The sequence below is a fragment of the Electrona antarctica genome (genome assembly GCF_951216825.1).
Source record: "Electrona antarctica genome assembly, chromosome: 12".
Lineage (NCBI taxonomy): Eukaryota > Metazoa > Chordata > Actinopteri > Myctophiformes > Myctophidae > Electrona > Electrona antarctica.
This window is the reverse complement of record NC_136793.1, coordinates 34,528,631-34,555,162: the sequence shown is the minus strand read 5'-3', so window position 1 is coordinate 34,555,162 and position 26,532 is coordinate 34,528,631. Positions and strand designations below refer to the sequence as shown.

Here is a 26,532-nt window from a genome sequence, read left to right as displayed (position 1 = left end):
ATGCATAGTCAAAGAAACCCTGTACAAGGGCTCCTGTTAAGGTCTTCAAGGTGTTTTTGTTGACCAGTGAGGAGATCCTGTAGAGGAATCTTGTTCTATGGTTGACTTTTTTGATTACGTTGGTGGCCATTTTATCACCGGAAAGATTAGCCTCCAGGATGGAACCTAGGTAGGTAATTTCATCTTTACGTGTGATAACATTGTCACCCACTCTAACCAAGAAGCCATTTGCCTTGCTGAGATTACTAATAGAGCCAAAGAGAATGGATTCAGTTTTTCCCAGGTGTAAAGATAGTTTGTTATCAGCGAGCCAGGTGCAGATTCTACCGAGTTCAGAGCTGAGGGCATTTTCAACCTGCAGTTTGTCCCTGTCCGAGACCAGCAGTGCTGAGTCATCTGCGAACAGGAACAAGTTGCAGTCACAGGCTGAAGTCATGTCGTTTACATATATTAGGAACAGTAGAGGCCCTAGTATGCTTCCTTGTGGAACGCCACAGCTCACTGGGAGGGGGGGGGACAGTGTTCCGTTCACTTCCACCATCTGTTCTCTCCCCTCCAGGTAGGATTGCATCCAGCTCACTGATGTGCTATCGAAACCAATTGCTTTTAGCTTGTTAACCAGTATGGAGTGGTTCACGGTGTCAAAAGCCTTTTGGAGGTCCAGCATGACCATGCCGCAGTATTTGCCAGCGTCCACCTCTTGTTTGATGTGGTCGCTCAAATAGAGGAGGCATGTGTCAGTGGAGTGGGATGTTCTGAAGCCAGATTGGAACTCGTACAATAATTTATTAGTGGCAAGATACTTTTCAACCTGTTCATAGACTATTTTTTCCATCACTTTCGAGATGGAACTAAGAATAGAAATAGGGCGGTAGTTGCCGGGGTCTAATTTACTCCCTTTCTTGTGCAAGGGGGTTACTTTGGCCAGTTTGAAATCTTGGGGGACCTGTCCCTGTTTGATGGAGAGGTTTACTATGTGGGTGATGATTGGAGCTATAGAGATGGCTGAGTCTCTGAGAAATTTGGAGGGAATGTTGTCATGTCCTGTGGCCTTGTGGGGTTGGAGGGCACTCAGTTTCTTAATTACCTCATCAGTTGTTACCATAACTAGTTTAAAATCGTCTTTACAAACACCTAGGTTTTTGTAGAAGGTTGTAATGTGCTCTACACCAAAGAGCCCAGAGTGGGAGGGCAGTTTGTTAACCAGAGTTGTTGATATGTTTGTAAAGAAGATATTCAAGTAGTTGGCCACATCAAGGTTGTCAGCAATAAAGCCGTCCGTGAGCAGCAACGGAGCAGCGACCGATCTCTTCAGAATAAAACAGGGATATCGCAAGAAAAAAATAAAATAATAAAGTGGCTTGATTTTGATTCTTTTACTGTATATAATATGTTGTATTCACGTGTAATATATATATAATCTTCATAGTTCTAACATGTTTGTCATTCTTATCTTCATAAATATTTCGATTCTTTCTCGTGTTTTCTGTCGTTTGGAACGTTTTTAGACCGAACGTTTATTATTCTTGAACGCGCCCCCGGCGGACAGTGACGGAGGCATGCAGTCACGTCCGTTTGAGTTTGAGGAAGTCAGCGTTTGTTTACTAAGTTTATTATTGGGATCTGCTCGTGCTGCCTGGAGGCTGCAGACAGTAGCATCCCGTGTGAGTTGTACAGGTTGAAGTCAAACATTTTCTCGTTTGATTTGAATCTCATGATAAACATAGGCTACCGGTATATGGCGTGTGTCGTCACCGTGCACAATAAATGGTTAAAAGGCGGTGTCTAAATGTTGACAGCTCTGTTTTATGCGCTGGGCTGTCTGTGTGAGATTATGGTTACCAAATAGATTAGCTAACAAGGTTAGCTTGCTCTGCTGTCTGTCTGTATACAATACTACATGTATGCTGTGTATTAGTGTGTAATCTGATACTGTTATTTACTCTTGTCAATGCTATGGTCGTACTGAGCTGTAGAAGCTCCATATCTCTCTTTTAGATCCCAGACGATGTCTTGGAAGTCAAGGACTCGCAGTTTGCAGGTGTTTGACACAGAACTGAGTGCTGATACTGTGGAATGGTGTCCTATTCCAAAGTGGCACAACATCTTGACATGTGGAACATATCAACTCCAGAAGAGTCCAGATGGGGTGAGCAATGAGCTATAATAGAGGTTTACCTTGATCATGATGAAATCAGGGTCCAGTAACCAGATTAACTCACAATAGCACTCTGTAAAGCTTTATATCGGATAGACATTCATAAGTAGACCATGCAGGCCCTTCTGCATCCTGAAAGAGTGGACCTATAGAGGCCCGGAGTCCCCAAGCAACAAAATACATGTGTCCTTGTCATAGGGTTTACGTGATTGAATGATTGTTTATTTTGGGTTTGGTTTTTGATTGACTGCACACTGACACCTGTCCCTTGTACAATCATAGGCAGTAGAAGAGTCTACGACTCCCAGTCGGATTGGTCGTTTATACCTGTTTGAATTTCGCCAAGAGGGCTCCCTGACCCCGCCCCTCACTGAACTGCAGCGTGTGGACACCCCAGCTATTCTAGATTTGAAATGGTAAGACAAATAGTAGTCACCATTTAACCTCGTTATCTGCATTTATGCTTATGCAAGGTTGAATATTGTACCTGTTTCAGGTGTCATGTACCAGTATCAGAGAAGCCATTGTTAGGAATGGCCACTGCAGTCGGGCACATCCAGCTGTACACACTCACAGAGAGTCAGGTGAGAGACTTGGGTGAAAAAGCTTGTACTTAAATGCATTATGTCTTAAAGCCTTCATGTAGGAAAACAAAATTCTACATCGGAGTGAATCCCTGCTTGGTCAATGAGCTTCAGGCAGTACTACTTGTCAACCGGTTGGTGACCTACCTGACCCCAGGGTCTAAAGTTAGACGATAGACGGCTAGGGAGATCACTTCCACCACTGTATATTACCTAGTAGTTATATAATTGTATTAGCATACGCTACCATACAGATTGGTTAAAAATTAAAATATAAATGTATTCATTAAAATACCTTATGATTGCAGCTAAGAGCTTTAAGATAAGGAATATGCTTGAATTTTGATTGAAGTGCTAGAAAATAGATTGTGGGTCCTGCTCTTATGGAGTATCTGTCCAGTAGGAAAGCCACTGGGGTCTAAAGGCTCTGAGCAGCCTGGAAGTTGGAGCTGACAGGCTGGCACTCTCACTAGACTGGTCCACTGGCAGGGGGGACAGGTATACAGTATGCTACAGACATACCACTTGTCCTAATGATAGTGGGACAGCTGTTATAACTAGTAGCTTAATATTACTACTGCTTGTAATACTATTTTTACTTTGTCTCCACTAGCCTTTCCCTTTCATCAAAAGCACATCGTTTAAATCGTTTAATGAGAAGTGAAATCTGTAGTGGGATCAGTGAACACTGACGCAAACCAAAACGAACGGGAGGGCTTTTCTTGTGTGTCCCCAGCAGTGATGTGCGGGTGGTGTGCAGTGACTCTGCAGGCTGTGTGAATGTACTCTCGCTGGGTCCAACCAGTTTGACAGCTGTGTCACAGTGGAAGGCCCATGACTTTGAGGCCTGGATCTCTGCATTTTCCTACTGGGACACTCAGCTGATTTACTCTGGTAATATTCTTGTTATTACTTTTAAATGGTAAATGTTATATAGAGTTTTTATCCAAAGCGCTTTACATAGCATTACATTCACCCATTCACACACACATTCAAACACCGCTGGCAGATGAAACCATGCCAGGCACCAACCAGCCAGGGGTTCAGCGTCTTGCTCAAGGATGCTTCGACACTAACTCTGGGGGAGCCCGAGTGGGAGGGGGGCTACCGCTCTAACCCTGAGCCACTGCCGTTATTACCATTATGCATTACTATTGTCATGAATTCTGCCATTACTCATCCAGGTCTTCCTTGGGAGGAAAGGTTTTTAAACTCAAGGTGACTTCCTGATAATTGAAATGTTACAATTCTGCCATACTAGTTCTAAAGATATATTTTTGGGGGCTTTTTTGCCTTTATTGATAGATTCACGGTAGTTGACAGGGGCGGGGGAGAGTGATGGGGGAAGACACGCAGCAAGGGTCGTCAGGCTCGGGACTCGAACCTGTGACACGCTGTCAGGCCTAGGTACCTGGACCACTCGGCCGGCCCAGGCCTGCCATACTACAATACAACAATGTGAGCTGCTGTCCCAAAACTACTCAAAATGAAAGGGAGTTCCCTTTCACCATTAGTTGGACGCTTTAGTTAATGACGTAAGTGTGTAAGCACTAAGCAATCAGCGATAAAGTATGCTGTTAGACCTGCTCCCAGGGTCCTGTTTTATGTAAGTCCCACATATCGAACTGGTGCCAAAAATCAGCAGCAAGAACTTTGCGTAACTGGGCCCGGGCGGTTAGCTCAACCGTCTGGGCACCTAGGCTGCTGAGCCAGCCTGACGGCGTGCTGCGGGTTCAACTCCCGATCCTGACGGCCTTTGCCGCGTGTCTTCCCCCATCTCTCTCCCCATTTCCTGTCAGTCTACTATCAATCTATCAATAAAGGCAGGAAAAGCCAAAAGAATATCTAGAACTTTGCGTAACTGGCCCCATGTTGAATTGGAAATCCAAAGTTCTGGTTTACTAGTACCAAAAAGGGCTAAATTGTCCAGTACATCTACATTATGATTGTGACCTTTTCAACCAAAATGGACCAGATGTTACTTACAGAACTTGAGTGATATCTATTGGAAAGAAATACAGACATTTTAGCTTTCTAATGATAATAAATATAATGTTTGTACTATAGGAAGAGTAGCTGCTGCTACTTTGGTGCCACCTAATGGGGATCCAAATTAATAACAAATAATAATATTGAGAGAATGGTATGACATAAAATAAACAGTTGTGTTAAAAATACATAGCAGATCATCGCTTTAGGGGTTAAATGTTTAAAAGTGCATTGTCTTTCCACCCTCAAAGAAATGAGGCAGGAAAGACGTGGTTGTCTTGACAAGACTTGTTTTCTAGGGGGAAAGACTACCCATGATTTACTGTATTTCCAAATATGATCATTAATAATCACTTGCTGAGTGGGGAGCAAAGAATCAGATTTGTTCTCCATTCATTCTTATTGCAAGACGAAACCAGTCTCAAAATCAGTCCTCAGTGTTGCTTCCTTTTGGGAAAGTTAAATGACTATTCATGGTCATGTTCATTTAAACTATATGAATTACATTTATTGTTGCTATGTTGTCTATGGAATACACCAGGTGGGGATGACTGTAAACTTAAGGGCTGGGATCTACGGATCGGTCCTGCCACGCCCACTTTCACCAGCAAGAGGTGAGAATCCAGAATCAGGTTTGTTAGCTGTTAACAATATGTAGTATGTAAGAAAATGACCTTGTTTACCTCAAGAAACTAGACAACATAACCATATACTGTATATAAATAACAATGGTAGGCTATACAACTTTACAGTATATAAATCTAAAAACACTGTTTTATATAAATTATATTACTCAAGTCAAATTTGTGAAGAGGAAGATATTGTAAGTTGTAACATGTACGTATGTACCAAGTAGGTGAATGTCAATAGCAATATTTAGTAAGCCAGAATGCATTGGCAGTTTGGTGCTATAGAGCTTGGCAAAGTGGTTTCATTTATGAAAACCAAAGCCGGAAATTCACACATTCTTTTTGTCTTGAAGGCACACAATGGGTGTATGTAGTATACACAGTAATCCACACCGGGAGCACATCCTAGCTACAGGAAGGTAATGATAACTGTGTTTTACAGTCATACTTCATAACAAATGTGAATGTAAGATAAAGGCACCCTTCTGTTCTCTTCAGAGATACTTAGGGGAATATTGTGTTGTGTGCATGAATTTTAGACACTTGTTTTTTCTCCAGCTATGACGAGCAGGTTCTGCTGTGGGATGGCAGGAACATGAGGCAGCCCCTCAGTGAGAACCCCCTTGGGGGGGGCGTGTGGAGACTAAAGTGGCACCCCACCCATGAACACCTGCTGTTGGCTGCCTGCATGCACAACGACTTTCACATCCTCAACTGCCAGCAGGCACTAGGTGAAGTGTGAATGTGATATGTGCCTGTCGGAACGCCTTTCAGGCATGCTAGTGTTGTGAGGCCTCTCTTAATTAAGTTGTAATGGAGTTCTGTTATAATAATAAGTAATAAACCCCAAGAGGCCGTGCTTTACAGTGAGTGTAACCTGACCTCGCATCACCAGACTTTCCACCTCGGAGGAAAGCCCGGTATTCGTTCCAAACTGGCCCGCGTGATCCGTTCTAGATCACAGATACGGATTTCAGCGCTGCTTTGTTTTGGTTCCCCCAATCCCATGCTGAATCGAGTATAATTACTTCTGGACATTTGTGCGGAATTTGGCCCTGACCACAACCAGCGTGCAGATACTCTACTGACTTTTCGGGTCGAGGCCCATACAAATACTTGAAATACAAGCCCTTAACACCACCAGTACATTTACAGTACAACATAAATGATAGACAACTAATTTAACATTTGGTCCAGACCGGCCCACCAGAGGGTCGGCCCACCGGGCATATGCATGGTACGTCCTGTGGACAGTCCAGGCCTGGTTGACACTATTACTTTTGTAGAACGGCTTGGCAGACAACAATGTAGGACCTTAGATCTACTGTACCAAGTAGCTCCCAGGTAAGAAAGTAAATTACATTTATTTAAGGTGCATACGTATGGGCGGGAACCCCTTTTGGTGTTTTAAACATTGTTATAATTTAGCTATTGAAAAATAGCAGATCTACAAGCTCATAGCGCGCCACCGAGTGGCGCGCTACGAGCTTGTAGGTCTGCTATTTTTGAAAAATCGTGAAAATATTTATTTCAGAAAACTGGAGGATTTAGAAGGATTTTTTTAAATGTTGAGGTCAGGCCTAAATGGGTCAAATGATAAGGGACAATATCGGTGGCACCCAACTGTACATGCATTCTGTCTAGCCGTCGCAGGATAGATACCATTTTAAAACTGCTCTCTGACCATCAGGGGTCACTTCTGGGTTCATTTTCACCATTTTTTATTTGCTTGATTCAATATTTAGATATTTGATATTTTGTTCAGAAATGCTTCCCCACCTATAATAAGCCCATTAAACTCCATTAAAAGCCCATTTCTATCATATAGAAATGCCATTAAATGGGGGTCCGTAGCCTAATGCATGTCAAACTGGGGATCGTTGAAATTAAAATGGTTGAAAATCATTTCTAGAACCGTAATTATATTCTTATGGGGGTCCCTGGCATATCTTTTCAAATGAGGCTCCACAGGCAAATAAGTGTCCTTTTGAGAACCACTCAAACACTGCTGATGCCATCACTACTTATATTCCTCTAGAGGGCAGTGAAGGAGAGTGTCCCAGCCTTGCCTCCTACATTCTGCACAACTCCCTGGCGTATGGAGCCGACTGGTCCCAGGTCACCCTGGAAGGGCCTGCTCCTCTCTACTCGCCACAGACAATGGAGACGAGGAAAAGCCATGTGGAGACCAGTGGCAGAGGACACGTGAGGATCCAGTATGAATCCCCCACTGCCAGCTTTGACACGTCACTGGAAGACGACGAGGGTCGCTACATCCCAGAGGCCGTAACGCCGACCCCATCCACCACCGCTACTATTCCACCCCTTAATAGTGCAGCGGATGGAAACTCTGTGTCCTGTTTGCTTGCCACTTGCTCTTTCTATGACCATATGCTACATGTATGGCGCTGGGACTGGGCTCCTGAGAAGGCCTGTGGCTCCCCCCAGGCCCAGGAGGGGAGTGAGTCAGGAGACCAAGCAGGTGACACGGCAGGAGCTCTGACTAAGTTGACACTATCAGAGACTTGAAGTAAATAAATCTAGAGGTGAAGCATCATGTGAAATAAAAGGGGCTTATATCATTCATAGACTCTTGGATATAAAGATGGTTGACATTTGGGACAAAAGGTTCACCATCAGTCCTAAACTGGAACAACCTATAGTATGATTCACAAGCGCTTTGTTTGGATGCAATATAAAACTAGTTTAAAAAAAAACTTGTATTCATTCAGCTCATAACCTGTCCACCTTTATGACCAGTGGGCATTTATGGAAGCAGTCTTCCCTTTATCATAGCTTGTTGCTATTACAGCTACTTATCATGCAAGGACAAAAGTCTTACCAGCACCAATTCTGACATATCAGCACTTACTGGCCATGTGTGAATGGGATACCCAATGCGTTCCCATTTAGAATGTCTGTTCATGCTGCTGGCATTACGCCTTCCTCATAATGAAACTACTAACCCATGTAATTTCTTACATGTGGAACAAACCTTTATTTTGTAATATTACCATATCCTTGTCACCAAAAAGTATACTTTCATTTTCTCCCCAAACTGGTAATTACTGTTTTTCATTTATAATATTTTATAAAGGACATCAAAACCACATTGCATTTGTCTGGCATTATTAGGCTACATATTACTTTTATGATTAATAGATTTATATTGGTGTGCAAGTTTGATCACTGCATTCCTAAAGTAGCCTTGAGATGGACCACACCTGGAAAGAGAAAACAAGGGAGGCCAAAAACAACCTGACGAACTGACCTCTGAACTGAACATGGCAAACCTAACATGGGGTGAGGCACAACATGCTGCACAGGATAGGACCATATGGAAGGCAAGCAGATAGTCACAGCCTTGTATTCCCCCGGGAACAGAGGATTAAGTAAATTTGATGGGCATCTAATCTACAATTATCATAATCATTTAGTTCAATTTTGGCTGTATTGTTTACTTATGAATGTCACAACTTCATTAAGTGTTTGTTAAATCAACTGGCTTCCAAACAGAAATGTTCCGTCTGAGTTGACACCTTGATAGTTATGATTACATTTAACCCACTGATTCTACAAATCAAAAATAGCAGTTGTACAAGGTAATTTGACAGGACACCTGGCAGTTTAGTTGCTGAAAACACATGCATGCATGAACCTAAAGGCCACAATTTTTAATCTGTACAGTGATCTGTGACTAACAAACTGGGCATCATACAATATCTACAGATGTGGCTTCAGGTCATATATCATGATTTATATCTACAAAAGTAGCTTCAGATATTGCCTCGCCAAAGTTTTCATTTCTAGCGCACAGAGTTCTTGGGATATAGTTTGAAAAGCTTTCCTTCCTGAGTGAGCTCATATCCATACTTTGTCAGCTGATCCAAGTTTAAAGTTCCTTCTTCAAAGTCTTTCTTGATCTGAGGAGCCACGACCTCATTGAACAGACTCTCCGCAGTGAGTCGAGGTTCTGATCCCGCGGGGGTGCGATATGACACATAGGGCTTGAGCTTGAATCCCTCAAAATTTGGCACCACAAGCTGAGGAATCATTTCTTGTATGGGTACGAATTTTCGACTGGAGGTCCTAATTCCCGTGATCCTCGCGGTTCTGCCTCTATTCATAGTCCGTGGGCCGCGCTTGCTGGTCCACTCGGCCATTCGGTCTGCCCCTCGGACCAGACCTCTCGCAAGTGTGGACAGCACACCCATGATTCCTGAAGATCTGTGCAAACATGGGAAAAAAAGTATGTGGTTGATTGTACCTGGCACAGACATACTGTAGGAAGACTGACGTCATAGTACTGAGTTTGACGTCACAGACTGGCCTGGACTCCATATTTGGGCATGCCACAAACACAAACAACTCCATATATTGGCAATGGGCACAAATGGGACACATCCAAGACAGATACAGAAATCTCCATTTAGATTTCAGAGCATGATTAAAAGGGACACAGATAAACAGACGGTTGTTATTGCATAACCGGATGAGAAACATTACCTCCACACCTTGAAGACCTTAACAGGAGCCCTTGTACAAGGTTTCTTTGACTATGCATGCACCTCTTGGTACCACAGCACCTCAAAGGCCATCAAAACAAGGCTCCAGACCTCCCAAAACAAACAGGCTCCTACTTGGCCTCAGCCCCCGAACCCACCTCACCCCTGCCCACTTTGACAGGCTGGAATGGCTTAGGGTCGACGACAGAGTACAGCATCTTGCAATGGGTCTGGTCCACAAGATTCGATACACCACTAAGATACCCATGTACCCGTCTAAATACTTCCTTAATGTTAACGAAGTCCACACCCACAACACCAGAGGGAGTTCAACAAACCATGTACAACCCAGATTCGGCACAAACAAGGGACTAAATTATTTTCGCTCCTATGCCACCAAAATGTGGAACGCCCTACCAACAGTCATTAAGACATGTGAATCCCTTGACTCCTGAGTTTGTGCTTGAAATGTGTAATTCTGCAAACTGTTAATAAATATTTCAATTCAATCAATCAATTACAAATACAAACACATGGACGTGTGGGTTTTACTGTAGCTAACATCTTTACAGAAACTACCAGAATCTACCAGACTGATATAGGCCTGCCGCCTTACGTACTTGCAATGTTAGCTTAATTGATTGCATTACAACTGAAACGTATATAACGGGTTGTGAAGACTTGTATAACAACGACCAGCTAGGTTATATTACCTAGCAACAGCATAGCATGATGCTAACGTTTTACAACAACACTAGCAACTTTGTTTACTTTATCGGTATGATGTCGCTAAGTTAAATTGGTCAACAACGTGTTGGGCCATATGTTATATATGTTTAAAAAAATAACTTCAATGTGCTAATGATTGATCAACAACAACTTGGGAGTGTAAAATCACCTCTCACCTTGAACACGTCTGGGTGCTGGGCAGTGGGGGGGCGGCAGCAACTGCTGTAGTAGTAGAACCCGGCTCTTCAAAGAAACGTCCTATGATTGGCTAAACTGTACTGACGTTAACCAATCGCAGGTCGACATAGTCAGGGGACTATAGTGAACGTACAGATTGACGGACAACAAGGCATGTTTACACATCAACTTTGACACAAAAACATCTACTCTCTAACAAAGTGCTTTACAAGGACGCCACCCAGTAAGTAATTTCTATTTGTTTTTGTTTGCGCTCTACCCTGCTGTCAACTCACACTTGTTTATTCGACCGATTGCTTTTCAACAAGTAATGGCCAAATCGGCATAACGGAGCTTTAATCTCAGAGTCGAGTAAGGCAGTAGGCTATATATTATTATAAATATAAAGTCATATCAATCTGTGGATTGCACTTTGAAATCACATATCTTCCCTTAACTTAAAAGTTAGACAATAGCAAACTAACTAACTTTATACTACATCTGTTTTCACATGAGGCATACTCTGCAGTGGGCAGCGGGGGAAAGTCCATTTGACACAGTATAAATGAAACCTCAAACCTGAAGGGAACCTCCGACTTTAGGGATAGAGTAGCACATACTGAACAAGTTGATATAGCTTCATAAAACCCAAACACGGCAACTTAACGGCTCGTTTCTCATGAATGAGCATTCCACCCTGTTCATAGACTATAGTGAATGTCCGTTTGATGCAGCAGGGGGTGTCTGGTTACAGTCAGCCAGGGTAAATGTAGCATGGCCTTGTGTGTCCTCGTTTGGTTTAACATGCACCTTTTCTATTATTTAACTGAAGACTTTGTTATTCTAGGTTATATCTCAACAGACACAGGAATGCATTCATTTAGAGTACAACTATTTACTTAATCAATTGAATACACAGGACCACAATGGAAACAAGCCCACAGCAGGGCTTTTTTGTGTTAACAATCTTTGTAAACAGTACCTCTGTACAATCTGCAAACTTAAGTATTCAATCAATCAATCAATCAAATACTTATACATTATAGCCTACATTCTGACCAGTTTTGTTTGCAATGATAGGGATCTTGTATTATTATTTTCAATGACTGACAGAATTCTGTCGTGCTTTCTTTTTAAAGGCATGGAAGACAATGACGAGGACAGCTGCAGTATATACCCGGTATCGGTATGTCTGGTCTCAACAATTTGCCCTGGATGAAATGATAAATAACCTATGAGCAAGGAAGGTAGTAACTGACTACATGTAATCATTATGAAAAAATAAGTATAATCAGCCCAGACTACATTCATACAAATGTGTAATTAGATTATACTTACATTGTCAAGGAAGCTCGATTACATTTTGATTATGAAATAATGGTAACACTTCAACCCCCACCCTCCAAGAGGTCAGTAGGACAGTCTAGGTCGCCTTTCTCAATCCAGACACCTGCTGTCCCAAACACATATCAGCTTCTGTTTTGGCCCCCGAGGCCCCCACAGATAAATTGGCTCTTGAAGCCTCTCCACATTGGTTGAAGTGAAAGACTGGGGGATAGTTCACAGGGGAGGTGTTGATGATTAGATTGTCAATGATTAGGTTAGGAGATCGTGTGTGTGTGTGTGTGTGTGTGTGTGTGTGTGTGTGGGGGGGGGGGGGGGGGGGGGGGGGGGGTTATGGCCCACAGTTTCCAAGCAGACAACATTTACATTAATTCATAGTTTCATACATAGTCAATGGGTCCTCACAATGCTATTGGAAATGTGTTTTATTTGCATTGAAACCATTTGCATACATTTAGTTAGCATACAGCATTGGATTAGATTAATAATAATATTGTATGTAATCCGAGGGGTTATATCACAAAAGAAAATGCCATGTAGCCGAATAAATTTTACACAACACAACCCTGCCCATAGGATGAATTTGTTTTGTGAATACTTCTTTATACATGTTATTAAATTAATAAATGCTGTCTGTCCGTTGGATCCCTTTGCTTTACATAGTAAAATCCTCAGTCTTAATTTAACTCTGAAGATATTAGCCTATAGTGCTATACCATGTGGCTGACTTCCAGTTCCTGACGGTTGTTTCTGTGGTTGATGTTTCAGAGCTTGCTTCCTTATGGTACTCAGCTCAAAGTCAGAGTGCAGCAGTTTGTGGAGGAAAGGACTGAAACTAATATGGTAACAAATTACATTCTTTCTTTTTCACTGAGAGAAAATATATATATAATGAATCAAATCGATATTTCACATTGAATCTCTCATTATCATCTATTGCAGTGGTTGTTTTGACTTTTTCATTGGTTTTTGATTATTTATATTAATCAAAATGCTGTTTGTTTTTCTCACAGTTGACTGCTGTGCTTATTGGAGCAGGGGCCATGGTCTCTCTTATTGGGGTGATTGTCTTTCTCCTCTACAGAAGATACAAGAGTCAGTATACTGTTTTTGCCTTTACATTTTTATTGAGAGAAAGTGAGAAGCTGTACTCTCACTTCCAGTTGTTACACAATAACATTTACTGGGTTTAGTTGTTGGTCAGTTGAGGACAGGTCAGCTAGTTTAGTTTAGTTTAGTTTAGTTATTGGTCAGTTGAGGACAGGTCAGCTAGTTTAGTTTAGTTTAGTTTAGTTTAGTTTAGTTATTGGTCAGTTGAGGACAGGTCAACTAGTTTAGTTTAGTTTAGTTTAGTTTAGTTTAGTTATTGGTCAGTTGAGGACAGGTCAACTAGTTTAGTTTAGTTTAGTTTAGTTTAGTTTAGTTTAGTTTAGTTATTGGTCAGTTGAGGACAGGTCAGCTAAGCCCAAAGCACCTTCATTTAGTTATTGGTCAGTTGAGGACAGGTCAGCTAAGCCCAAAGCACCTTCATTGTGGGGCGATTATGTTTTTAATGTAACTTTATCAAGAGAAAACCTACAAAAAGTGCCATCCTTACTAAGTGTAACGAAGAAAAGATGGACATAATGTGTTTGAATGTTCTAACCATGGCAATGTCTCATACAATGTTCTACCACTTCAGAAAAAACAGGGAATGGAACCACTTACTTATAACCCAAACAGGTTTCATGTAAATGAATTGTTATTGTGACCAATGTATGATGTTAATCGAATAGACTATAACTAACATCAGCTATCCAAGTGTCCAGTGCCGAAAATAGCGGATCGACAAGCTCACAAGATGTTGCCTCGCTTAAATTATACAGGATTGTACAATGGAGTATAAATGAGGTATTACTTTAAGTAAGACACAAACTCAACCATACCAACATGTTGTTTCTTTGTTGTTTTTCAGAGGGGCAGCCACACTATCGTTTCAGGAAGAGAGACAAAGTGATGTTCTATGGAAGGAAGATAATGAGAAAGGTGGCCTCTCTGCACACTGCACATAATTCCTAATCGTAATATGTATTTGAAACGATATTTTTACATCTTTTTCCACACACACACACACACACACACACACACACACACACACACACACACACACACACACACACACACACACACACACACACACACACACACACACACAGTGTATGTGTTTGCGTGTATATGCTGATGTGTACAATCATAATATAGTGTCAGGTGCCTGTGTGTGTTGGATGTGTTAATAATATGGTTGGTGTACATTGCTTTGTGTTGTTGCACATGATGCAGTGATAACCCAACACTAACACTGGACTATCAACATATTACATAGACTTACATAGATTTTGCTGAACATTTATTCAGATAGTGGAATAAACATTAAACAGCAGACAGATCTTTTCATCCATATATAACGTATAGCTCTACATTCAGTCCCTCTGACATTTCTTTTGGTTCTCATATCTCTGATTAGTTTAATTCATGTTATGCCCAAAACACAATCATGATTAATTATAACATCTATTAATCAAATCATCTTGAGCACATTTCTTTTAAAATAATATCTGTTGTATTTATTTTGTATATCATTTAGCAACAAATCATTGTAAAATATTTCAATAGATTTGTTCTTCAATGGTGTTGAATAAACATTGAATGTGAACAAATAGACGTTTTGTGTTGCTGCAGGTTCAGACCCTATCATCAAACTCTATCTCCGGTCAAAACTCAAACTCAGCCTCTCGGCCGCGTGTCAGGAAGAGAACTAAAGTCCTGTCTATAGCTCACAAGTAAGTCCCTATTCTGTAAAGGCCATCCAGATGGAGGCCTATGGGTAATGTAAACCAATCATTTTGATTTGTGTCTGTTTTGCACACATTTATTTAAATGGCGTAGCCAAGCAAGCCACCAAGGTGTGTGTGTGTGTGTGTGTGTGTGTGTGTGTGTGTGTGTGTGTGTGTGTGTGTGTGTGTGTGTGTGTGTGTGTGTGTGTGTGTGTGTGTGTGTGTGTGTGTGTGTGTGTGTGTGTGTGTGTGTGTGTGTGTGTGTGTGTGTGTGTGTGTGTGTGTGTGTGTGTGTGTGTGTGTGTGTGTGTGTGCGCTTGCGTGTTAGGATCTTACGTATCCGGAAGGAGCCAACCACCCTTCAGCCCAAGGAGCCTCCTCCCTGTCTTCTAGAAGCTGACCTGACTGAGTTTGATGTCCAGAACTCTCACCTGCCCTCTGAGGTGTTGTACATGCTGAAAAATGTCAGGTAAGATAACTTTTGATTCAAGCCTTCTTTTTTTCCTTTTTTGTTTTGATAGAAGATAGTAAGACAACTGAGGCTAAGAACGTTTAATTGGCATCGTCCCCTGTCAAACACATTTGTAGGTGTGGTCTGGTAGGAAACTCTGCTTTCTTATGCACGGAGAGAAATGCTTGCGTGTAGACCAGCTATTTAACGACGGAACAGATATTTTCATACAATTTACTGTTCATTACTGGGATTAAGATGTGCCTAGGTGGGTTCACAATGCGAGCCCACTGATTGTAATCAAAATCCTTCTGATTTCAACTCAACAATATCACTATAAGCTTCAGACCTCCCAAAACAAACTAATTCGACTACTTCTCGGCTGGAGCCCATGAGCTATGACACACCTCTTTCCAACCAATTTTGCTAGTCTAAATTGGCTCCGGGTAGAAGACAGAGTTAAGCAATTGAAAATGGGATTGACATTCACAATTGGAAACGCAGCCTTGCCCTCTATGCCCTCAGTACCCACATACCTGACTAACTACCTCAAAAAAGTGAGTGACACCCACAGCCACAACAATAGAGGGAGCGTGAACAACGATCTGGTACCACCCACTTTCAAAACAATTATCCTTCTACAACATGGCTACCCAGGCGTGGAATGCCCTGACCCCCTCCCTCAAAAAATGCAGATCACTTACATATTTTAAAACAGGCCTGAAAATCCACCTTTCAGCAGGACCAAGGGAGAGGAAATGATCCTGGAAATGATCCTTCCCCCTTAAACAAGTGATCACCCCCCCCCACACACACACACACACACATACACACACTCTGTACATAGTTTTTATTTATTTTTCCTGAAATGATTTATTTTTTAAAAATGTTGTAATTGATGATATTGAATTTTGTTGTTATATTAATCAACTGCAATGCACAAGACGGCTCGCTATGTAGATTGCGTCTCCTGGCATGATCACAGAAGCATTATTTATATGCTCACAGACCACTATTTCCTCCCCCTAGGGAGTCGGTACAATGGTGCTTTCCAGGTTTGTGTGAACACAAACATTAAAGCTAAAAGTGAAGACGGAAAAGTGAGGATGCAAATTGTGATTGGCCGGAATGACATTTGTGATGATTTCATTGGTTGAGCACGGAATGTGATGTATAATGATGTATGGTGATAAGAGCGCCCCTCACTTCACACGGGTGTGATTGTTTTGTTGAATTTGAGAAAACTGGAAGTATGTCTAGCGCTCAATTTAATCAAATTGACTTTCTTCAGCAGCCATAATGAAAGTTTTACCATGATTATTATGTTGTGTATCATGACCAGGGTGCTGGGTCATTTTGAGAAGCCCCTGTTCTTAGAGCTGTGTCGTCACATGGTATCGATCCAGTTACACCAGGGAGAGGCACTCTTCCGCCCCGGGGACCTAGATGACAGCATCTATGTTGTTCAAGATGGCCGACTAGAACTCTGGATCCACGAGAGTGTAAGATGTTCTGGCTCATACACTCGTACAGTATATGTATGCATTAATCATCCTAGAACCAGTAGTGATGGAAATTGTGCTGATGTGACTGTGTGATTGTAAGAGGTTATATGAGTAAGAGTTTATATCAGTATAATGCCAAAAAGTTAAGTAAATAAAAACAAAGCAAAGCAGACTAATAACTTAAGTAAACAATACAGTAAGCACAGCTAGAAGAAAACAGCTTTGCCTTATTTTATTTTATTTATTTATTTATTATTTTGAAAAACATTTTTTAATAGAATAGCCAATCTACAATTTTTAAATGATTTTCAAAATAGTAAAAAAGAAAAGGCAAAGAAGTTTAGGAACAAGGGAATATCTTGCGCCACCCCTTACCCCTTCATCCCTAAACTTATTTGCCATTTTTTACTATTTAGAAAAAACCTTTTAAAATAGTTCAAATAGCCGATCTACAAGCTCACAACGTGTAGATGTTCAAAGTGTTATTGAACAGACAAACACTTACCTCCTTGTGATTGGTCCTGCCGTCCTGGTAATTGTATTTACTAGTATTTGCATATTGTGCTGAATGAAATTGTTACCTAAGACTGAATGTTATAATTTACATAACATATTATGATCTTTCTCTCTTGCCATAGGATGGGACAGACGTTATGGTAAAGGAAGTGCTGCCAGGGGACAGTGTCCACAGCCTGCTTAGCATCCTGGATAGCATCACTGTATGTTCATGTTGAGTAATTAGCTCATATAGTTTTTTATTATTCATTTAGAAGCAGAACAAAACAATTGGCTAGGATATAGGCTAATTCTATTCTACATGATGTGATTCTTTATTGCATTACTTAGTAGACTATTATGTCAAACTATCTTGCTTTAACCCATTTTGACCTGAGATCAGATTCTAAAAATGTCTGTTTGAAAATGACAGTTCTTCGATTTTTCAAAAATAGCAGACCTACAAGCTCGTAGCGCGCCACTCGGTGGCGCGCTATGAGCTTGTAGATCTGCTATTTTTCAATAGCTAACACCAAAAGGGGTTCCCGCCCAAAATGGGTTAAATAGCTACACGTCTCTCCCTGCTCATTGTGCTCAATTTGTGTGCTTCACCTTTATGCACAAAATATGTAGATGTGCTGTATATTCTGTAAGGTAAATGCACTTACCGTATGATCTTTTGATTGTGGCTGGTATCTCATGTAGGTCTGCAACCCTTTTTATCGTTTACATTTCACGATTAATCGAATAATCAAGAAGTGTGGTTATTTTACTATGTCACGCATTGTTTTTGCCTTTCGCCTATAATGATATGCCAAAAATAAGATATGGTTATGTTATTAAATGATCGATTATCAATTATTTTTTATAATAGATTAAATTCATTTTTGTTAACCGTTGCACCCCTAATCTCATGGCTTCTGTCTTGCTGTCCACACCTGTACATCAGGGCTATCCAGCACCTTACAAGACTGTGTCTGCCAGGGCAGCCAGCCCCTCCATCGTGCTGCGACTCCCCGCCACAGCCTTTGAGTCTGTCTTTGAGAAGTACCCTGAGACTATGGTTCGCGTTGTCCAGGTAAAATTATGATTTCACTAGTAAGAAATTACACCTATTAACGATTTTGTATTTAAACGAAATGAGATGGATGTGAAACGGGATGAGAAGGTAGGGCGAGACTCGGGGTGGGGGCGTAGTCTCTCAGGAGCTGATGGCCATCGTTGCTCTATTCGAGGAGCGGTCGGTCGTCTCTGCCCCCTTGGGTTCCCAGAGAAATAGATCAAGGTAAATAAAAAGAAGGTACGGATATCTACGTCATTTTCACTATCCAGCAATTCCAGCTGGCAGATTCGTCACACTGGGAGTCAACGAGGGACAGGTAGATCAGCTTAGAACAAACACTATTGCGAGTGCGACCTTTGTGAAATACCGGTACTCGGCCCAGGAAAATAAAAGAAGGCATATCACACATTGTTTTCTGCTGTGTTGCTTTTCAGTGTACGTTTATTGAGCTATCGAAAGAGCAAAAGTACGTTTTCTAAACGTACCAACCTGTCTTCTTTTATATTCCTGAACCTATTAATTGACAAGGACACAATCGTTGTTCACAAGCTGGTCCAGCCCAATGCATTGACTCCAATGTATTATACCAAACGTCCGGTTCCAGTTTTTCCTCACATGCACGCCAATGGGGCCTGCCCGCCCGGCCCGTAGGCTTTCTGTACCTTCTTCTGTCATAGCCTTGGACAAAAGGAGGAAGAGTGAGAACAGAGGATGAAAGAGGAGTTTGGGGTGGGACAGGACGTGAAGCAGAACAAAAAGGCAGTTGAGTGATCACAGGTTTATTTATACTGTGGGCAGTGCACAATGATTGGCTGTGATGCATTGAGGCAGGTGTGTAGTACTATAATGGTGATTGTGAACGGGGAGTGGCTGATAAGTGAAGGCAGTTATGGTAGATAAGGATTAAGGAGATGATTGTGAACGGGGGAGTGGCAGTGATAAGTAGGGTGGTCTCCTCCACTCGTGTTGATCACAACTACATTAATAGAGCCCATTTCTGATGAATAGACTAGGGTATATTATACTATTACTATTACCAGTGTTGTGGTAGTAGTTCAGCATGTGTCATTTTGTGATTACCCTTTTTGCCAGACCCTGTGGGCTTTTCCTATCCTATTATGAATCTATATATATATATTTTATTTTTAAAGATATCTTTGGGCCTTTATTTGAAAGTGTACAGTAAGTTGACAGGAAGTGGGGCGAGAGATGGGGAGTGATGCGCAGCAAAGGTCGTCGGGATTGGGAGTCGAACCCGCGACACGCTGGATTAGCAGCCTAGGTGCCCGGACCACTAGGCAAGCCCTGGCCTGAATCTATATTATTTAACCACTTAGACCATATAATATAGGATTTAGTATAATTTTATAGGGTCTATATATACGGTATAATTATAAAAAATTATAATAATATTGAATCCCTGCAACAAGCAATGTGTCTATTTCCACTATCATGGTCTTTCAACATGTCCTTGAAAAATACCATAACTGCTCAATTTTGTCGAGTGTGTCTGGATAAGAGAAGGTTTACAATTTAAAATATAAATGTAATATGATGTATTTTCAGTTCTTCACATTGTGTGCGAGTTGTTGATGTATTCATCTTCTTCCTTCGGGTATAGATCATCATGGTGCGGCTGCAAAGGGTGACGTTTCTGGCCCTCCACAACTACCTGGGTCTGACCACTGAGCTCTTCAACCCGGTACAACACTAACTTACCTCACCCCACAACATTCCTCACCTCAATAGTCTAACTCTTGTCACACCTACCCCTTGGTCACGGGCTCTGCGTTATTTTTTGTATTGGAATTCCCATAGGCAAATCTTAGATTGTGTCATATAAGAAGAACTGTGAAGAAATCACATTTACAGTGCTTTAAGTGCATTTAAGTGCTTTATAGAGCAGTAAAACTGATACAATACGAGTACAATACTACAAACACTACAGGCATTATTGCATTTCCAAGCAGGTGACTTGTTTTCACGTGTGACTGAATTCTGTCACACGTACTGCATTTTAATAAAGCAAGATATAGACATGCACATATACATTCATGTACATGCTGTATATCTGCAATAAAATGACTCATAGAGTATTGTGTGTGTGTGTATGTGTGTGTATGTGTGTGTGTGTGTGTGTGTGTGTGTGTGTGTGTGTGTGTGTGTGTGTGTGTGTGTGTGTGTGTGTGTGTGTGTGTGTGTGTGTCACAGGAGAGCCAAGCCATTCCCTTGGTCTCAGTGGCGCATGCTGTAGGCGAGACCCATCCTCACAAAGGTCTGCGTAGACAATCCCAATCCCAGCAAGAAGACTCTGGCCCTGAAAAAGGGCCCCAGGGGTCTGCTGACACAGGTATGATAAAACACAAAATCATTTCATATTGTGTCTTGTCAATTGAGCAGTTGAGACGAATAACCAAGTCCATAATTTATTCTGACCCCTCCCCGAAAAGGCTGTCCTGAACCCATAACTTCTACATTATGGATAATTACCGTAATTTCCGGACTAAAGCGCACCTGAATATAAGCCGCACCATCAAAATGTAGGGAAAAAAACAAATGTGTACATATACAAGCCACACTGGACTATAAACCGCAGGTGGCCATAGAGATCGATTTAGAAGGTCCCCTACACTAACTTACCTCACCCCACAACATTCCTCACCTCGCTCCACAATAGTCTAAGGCCCTTTCCCAATTCCTTTTTTAACCCTACCCCTCATCCCTTGGCCCTAGCCCTTATCCCTTGGCCCTTCCCCTTGCCCCTAGATAATGAGTGTCAAGGGGTAGGGGGATAAATCATCACCCAAGGAATTGGAACGTCCCTAAATATTGAACGTCCCTTGTAGATATTGATATATTGATATACAACCTGTTCTCAGAAAATAGCTGATCTGCAAGCTCACTACAGGCCAGTGGTCCCCAAACTTTTTCATGTCAAGGACCCCCAAATTGACAATAATTAGCCCGCAGACCCCCATTTGAAGAGATATGCCAGGGGCCCCATATAGATTTTTACGAATCTAGCAGTGTCACGGACCGCCAGTGTGACATGCATTAGTCCATGGACCCCCATTTGATGGCATTTCTGTCTTTGGGACCCCCAATTTATATTGTAAAATCAATGTTAATTAACTCTTGAGTGTACAAACGGGTCCATTTGGTTCCAAACTATCATTTAGCTGGGGACCCCCTAGCTACCTCTCCGGACCCCCTCTGGGGGTCCCCATAACCCACTTTGGAAACCACTTTCTATAAGCTGTAGATCGGCTATTTTGGGAGAAGAGATGGAACGTAAACATTGCTGTGGTTATGATGAAATAAATATATTGTAATTTTGTCTCATCTTGGTAGCCCACCAGAATGTAATTCAGCTAGATATAGCTCATTCTGACACCTGCTCAACAGTTGTACCTGATTCATTGATTATTGTATTAACAGTTTGTATAGAATGGGTACAGTTATATCATATACAGGGTTAGAAAAAGGAAAAACTATTTACAGTATAGAAAGAAGGGGCTGTGGTCACTGTGTTCATTGTTTTTAATATCATTAAGAACAGTCATTTTCTATCATGTCCTATGACAAGTCGTGGTATGCTACATATGATCATATGAATGACAATGTTTCAAATTCAACAACATTTAGGACAATGAAAATGTCATCGTGATTCATCTCCATCCAATGTACAGGCTGTACAGCAGCTTGCAGTCTGTTCCATAGCTGGTTTGCCTGGGGGGAAAAACAACACCATTGCTAATTAGTTATGTAACTTTTGCAACTTGTGGGGATTAGCATAACATTGGTCATGATAATACCATACCAGCTATAACTGCAGCGAGTAGCCAACGTTATGCAGCGACAGCGTTATGTAGGTACAGTAGGCTATTTCACGGCTTTTAAGAGCTCCAAAACTGCAGAATGTTGACATATCGTGGTCTGGGGGGGTCGGACTGATGCCTGCTAGTTTGCATCCGAGTTGTTCCACCGGGGCACCGGCGGTAAATAAAAAATAAAAAAGCGCCGATGCCAAATGAATGGTTAACGTTACCGTAACGTTGTATGAATGCAACGCCGTAGCATATCGTTAGTTCAAGTGAGGTAACGTTAACCTTTGCTAGAGATTGCGATATTTTTGGCGATGCAGATTGTTAACACATTCAAATAATATTGGTTATTATCATATTCTTCAATAATAAAGGACGAAAAAGGCGTCTTACCTCGTCCGCCTTCCGCCCTCTGTGATGTCCCTTCGTTTTAAGTCTGGTCGCGAAGTCCCTTCGTTTGAAGGGGATCCTAACCCTACCCCTTGGCCCTACCCCTCGTTCCAAAGAGAATTGAGATAACCCTTCCTCACGTGAACGCGCATCAGCAAGGGGAAGGGCTAAGGGCCATGGAGAAGGGGGGAATTGGGAAAGGGCCTAACTCTTGTCACACCTACCCCTTGGTCACGGGCTCTGCGTTATTTTTTGTATTGGAATTCCCATAGGCAAATCTTAGATCGTGTCATATAAGAAGAACTGTGAAGAAATCACATTTACAGTGCTTTAAGTGCATTTAAGTGCTTTATAGAGCAGTAAAATTGATGTACAATACTACAAACACTATACAGGCATTATTGCATTTCCAAGCAGGTGACTTGTTTTTACGTGTGACTGAATTCTGAATGTACTGCATTTTAATAAAGCAAGATATACATTATACATGCTGTATATCTGCAATAAAAGGACTCATAGAGTATTCTGTGTGTGTGTGTGTGTGTGTGTGTAGGCGAGACCCATCCTCACAAAGGTCTGCGTAGACAATCCCAATCCCAGCAAGAAGACTCTGCCCCTGAAAAAGGGCCCCAGGGGTCTGCTGACACAGGTATGATAAAACACAAAACCATTTCATAGTGTCTTGTCAATTGAGCAGTTGAGACGAATAAAAGTCCATAATTTATTCTGACCCCTCCCCGAAAAGGCCTATCTGTCCTGAACCCATAACTTCTACATTATGGATAATTACCGTAATTTCCGGACTATAAAGCGCACCTGAATATAAGCCGCACCATCAAAATGTAGGGAAAAAAACAAATGTGTACATATACAAGCCACACTGGACTATAAGCCGCAGGTGGCCATAGACATCGATTTAGAAGGTCCCCTAGTGGCCGTTAGCTGTAAAAATCCATAGATTAGCCGCACCGTTGTATAGGCCGCAGGGTTCAAAGCATGGGAAAAAAGTAGCGGCTTATAGTCCGGAAATTACGGTAGTATGGATTTAGATGGTTATTTGTCTCACCTGCTACTGTTAAATTACTGCTTTTTCTCTGGGGCAGCTGGTAGTGCAGGAAGTTACGTAGGGAACATAAAGGTGCTTCCCAAATACTCAAGTTTTAATCAGAATCTCATCATGTCTTCCCCTTGTCTTCTCTCCATTTCCTGTCACTACAATCACCTACAGTATCTGAATTAAAAATATGTTTAATTAAAACCTATATACGGTTACTTCTGTTTTGTTATAGACCGCTTTGAGCTACATTCTGTGATAGGAGGCTTTACATATATATGTTTTTTTTATTCTTTTACCATTTTGCAATGCATTGTCTTTTTGATAAGTTCTCAGACTGATTAGTGGTTGTTCTTTTTTTTTGTTTTTACATGACATCACAGAGGTTGGAAAATCCAACGTTCCAGAACGCAGGAAGTTTCTTCGATCTATGTCTAGCCCCATGGCTGATACAGGTATACACATGAGTAGAAAAGTCAATAAAAGAATCTTCACAATCATAGAATCAAACCCATTACCTTTTTGAATAAGTGATATACATATTATCCACCATGCATTTGTCGTTGCCAGGTTATCCAAAAAAGGGCTGATGCTGCCTGGCTCGTGTTTGGTTACAGAGGGATATGACTAATGCCCTCCCAAGAGTTCAAAACTTTGAATCCCTATCAGAGCAGCTCAGATTTGTATTTTGGTTAGTTAGGTGAAAACAGGATTCAAATCACTTCAATATCAGATCAGGACATAAAATCTAATCTTTAATCAGGATCAAGTGTTCTGTAGTTCGAAGATATAATTCAACATCCATCATTCAACAATATCCTTAAATTTCTTTACTGCTTGTCTTTCTTATGTTGTTCTTAATATCCACTAGGAGACAGGTATGATTAAAGCACTGATATTCGGCATAATGATTATCTTGAAGATTATGAATCTGGATCAGGGTGATTCTACCCTAAAATGTTTTGTATTTCTGGGACAAAATATGGCTGGATTATCTGATTCTGAATTTATAGGATTTCAAAATCTGATCCGATTAGCTAGATAGGGATGAAAGGTTTTGAACTCTTGGGCAGGCAGTTGGTTTATCACGTACCCACAGCGTCGTTTAGTAACATAGAACGTATCGGCTGTGACGGCCATGTTCGACACGGCTGGTTCCTTCCACATCAAGGTTGCTCACAGTGACAGTTCAATGTGCCATTTTGGCTTGCGCTGATGGCAGGTCATAAACTGTAGCAGTCCTACGGCTAACAACAGGTATCAGCCCTGGGACTGATAATAACATAATATCCAGTTATTATGCCCTTCTCAGTCTTTTTATCACTCCTAGGGGAAATTATGGTTGGTTATGTGATACGACTCGGTTGTACTGCACATGGTGAAAAAGCCTTCTGCTTATCTAAATAAAAATAAAACCAAACAATATTCTGACTGAACTGTGAACATTAATTTAATCTTTTATAGCTTATTTTTCATTATTGGGAAAAAAATGTCTATTGAATGATCAGCATGGATGGTGAATGGTTACTGTGTTTGTTCTTCCAGGTGATACGTCAGCTCATCTCAACAAGCCACGTGATCAGGCAACTCCTACTATGGAGGAGACGCTGCCTACAAGCTCCTTCGTCCAAAAGGTCTGTGAGTTAAAAGGCTTATGACCGTACCACAGCCTTGCTGATGTACAGGACAATTTTCATGAAAGTAGCAAAATTAGCTGAACTACAAACCCAAAACGTGCCACGATGCCGGCCATGCAATGCGTTGGGAATTTGTAGATCTGCTATTTAACAAATAGTTAAACAAATAGTTAACAAATATAGATAATTATATTGTGACTAAATAATAACTATTGTGACTAAATAATCTATTGGATCTATTGGAAAAGTAATGGTTTTGGACGTACAACGTTTCTATCTCAGCAAAGTAATGCTGTATTCTGGGTCCTGACTTCATGAACACTGCTAAAAGGCAGTGTGAAGGTGACATTTGATATATTGGATACAGTACTTAAAAACGTTTAAAAAAATGTAAAAGTGCTACACTAATGAATTCATTATTAGTATAAAAGCATCCATCAAATGATACACAGCCAACTAAGAACCGGTGCCTCACGCAAAATGAGTAAAAGAAGAGCTGTAGTCTGGAGCACACACGGTTAATAGGAAAAAAAATAACTTTTTAATTACATTTGTAATATACGTCTTAAAAGCTTATAACTTCAACTGTCCCAACCATAGACGGAAATGACTTGATCAGTGATCATGTCTTACTTTCTCTAATACCCCCTCAGTCCGCCAGGAAGAAAAGTGTGACTATGGTGGATGTCCCGTCTGCTGTGTACCACTACAGTGAACCTGGAGGAGGATACACCAACCACCATAGTCACTATAACAGGGTCAGCGCCATCTTCCAAGCTGCCAAGAGGGACCTGTTACAGGTCATGGAACTGAAGGTACTGTGTGGCCTGGATCTGTTTCTGCATACAGACATGTACCTTGAACCCTAGCATCCATATTCTGGGGCAGGGGAACATTCGGCGTAAATAGCATGTCTACAACTATCTTTCACTTTCATTCTAGAACTGTTTTTTTTGCTGAATATTGTGACTGTGATTTATTGAAATACACCTGGTTTTCCCCCCAGTGGATTATCACGGTCAATACCATCTTCCACTGCAGTCTGAAAACACGCATATTCAGTCGGTCGGTCGGTCGGTCGGTCGGTCGGTCGACCCATTGTCCTCTGCAGCTGATTGGGGTCGCATTCTGGTCACACGCTATTGAGCAGCCTAAAGGGCCATTCACACTGAGCACTATAACTGT

The 26,532-nt window shown here is 41.4% G+C and overlaps 3 protein-coding genes across 8 annotated transcripts in view; 2 read left to right on the top strand and 1 right to left on the bottom strand.

The window, feature by feature from the left end:
• Positions 1 to 541: 541 nt before the first annotated feature.
• dph7 (diphthamide biosynthesis 7) lies at positions 542 to 8,472 on the top strand. 6 transcript variants are annotated; one of them, XM_079516194.1, is made up of 10 exons: positions 542 to 559; positions 1,999 to 2,149; positions 2,441 to 2,574; positions 2,655 to 2,742; positions 3,146 to 3,240; positions 3,482 to 3,636; positions 5,273 to 5,345; positions 5,714 to 5,779; positions 5,919 to 6,091; positions 7,399 to 8,472. In XM_079516194.1, exons 2-10 carry the CDS (start codon positions 2,009 to 2,011, stop codon positions 7,887 to 7,889), a joined length of 1,416 nt encoding a protein of 471 aa, XP_079372320.1. In that variant the 5' UTR covers positions 542 to 559; positions 1,999 to 2,008; the 3' UTR covers positions 7,890 to 8,472. The 6 variants fall into 6 exon arrangements, with proteins under 6 accessions (XP_079372320.1, XP_079372319.1, XP_079372321.1 ...); XM_079516193.1 differs by having other exon boundaries at positions 3,479 to 3,636; XM_079516196.1 differs by lacking the exon at positions 542 to 559 and adding an exon at positions 1,540 to 1,664 and having other exon boundaries at positions 3,479 to 3,636.
• Positions 8,473 to 9,166: 694 nt separating this feature from the next.
• Positions 9,167 to 9,574, bottom strand: mrpl41 (mitochondrial ribosomal protein L41; the record flags this gene model as incomplete). The annotated part of the gene is made up of 1 exon (XM_079516964.1): positions 9,167 to 9,574. The coding sequence occupies one exon, from the start codon at positions 9,572 to 9,574 to the stop codon at positions 9,167 to 9,169; it is 408 nt and encodes a 135-aa protein (XP_079373090.1).
• Positions 9,575 to 10,808: 1,234 nt separating this feature from the next.
• Positions 10,809 to 26,532, top strand: part of pnpla7b (patatin-like phospholipase domain containing 7b) — a 33,496-nt gene continuing 17,772 nt past the window's right edge. The window contains exons 1-16 of the mRNA XM_079516963.1: positions 10,809 to 11,015; positions 11,911 to 11,957; positions 12,884 to 12,958; positions 13,129 to 13,210; positions 14,070 to 14,140; positions 14,834 to 14,934; positions 15,257 to 15,397; positions 16,722 to 16,881; positions 17,523 to 17,603; positions 18,329 to 18,457; positions 20,064 to 20,144; positions 20,654 to 20,792; positions 23,210 to 23,305; positions 24,094 to 24,165; positions 25,256 to 25,344; positions 26,001 to 26,162. Coding sequence (XP_079373089.1) covers positions 11,913 to 11,957; positions 12,884 to 12,958; positions 13,129 to 13,210; positions 14,070 to 14,140; positions 14,834 to 14,934; positions 15,257 to 15,397; positions 16,722 to 16,881; positions 17,523 to 17,603; positions 18,329 to 18,457; positions 20,064 to 20,144; positions 20,654 to 20,792; positions 23,210 to 23,305; positions 24,094 to 24,165; positions 25,256 to 25,344; positions 26,001 to 26,162 — 1,524 coding nt within the window. The 5' untranslated portion in view covers positions 10,809 to 11,015; positions 11,911 to 11,912. The remainder of the gene's footprint in view (positions 11,016 to 11,910; positions 11,958 to 12,883; positions 12,959 to 13,128; positions 13,211 to 14,069; positions 14,141 to 14,833; positions 14,935 to 15,256; positions 15,398 to 16,721; positions 16,882 to 17,522; positions 17,604 to 18,328; positions 18,458 to 20,063; positions 20,145 to 20,653; positions 20,793 to 23,209; positions 23,306 to 24,093; positions 24,166 to 25,255; positions 25,345 to 26,000; positions 26,163 to 26,532) is intronic.

What these genes read in the sequence shown, in the direction of transcription:
- dph7 (XM_079516193.1), top strand. Translation starts at nt 2,009, where the DNA reads ATGTCTTGGAAGTCAAGGACTCGCAGTTTGCAGGTGTTTGACACAGAA. An exon ending in CACATCCTAGCTACAGGAAG is followed by an intron (nt 5,780 to 5,918) that starts GTAATGATAACT and finishes TTTTTTCTCCAG; the next exon opens with CTATGACGAGCAGGTTCTGC. An exon ending in CAACTGCCAGCAGGCACTAG is followed by an intron (nt 6,092 to 7,398) that starts GTGAAGTGTGAA and finishes ATATTCCTCTAG; the next exon opens with AGGGCAGTGAAGGAGAGTGT.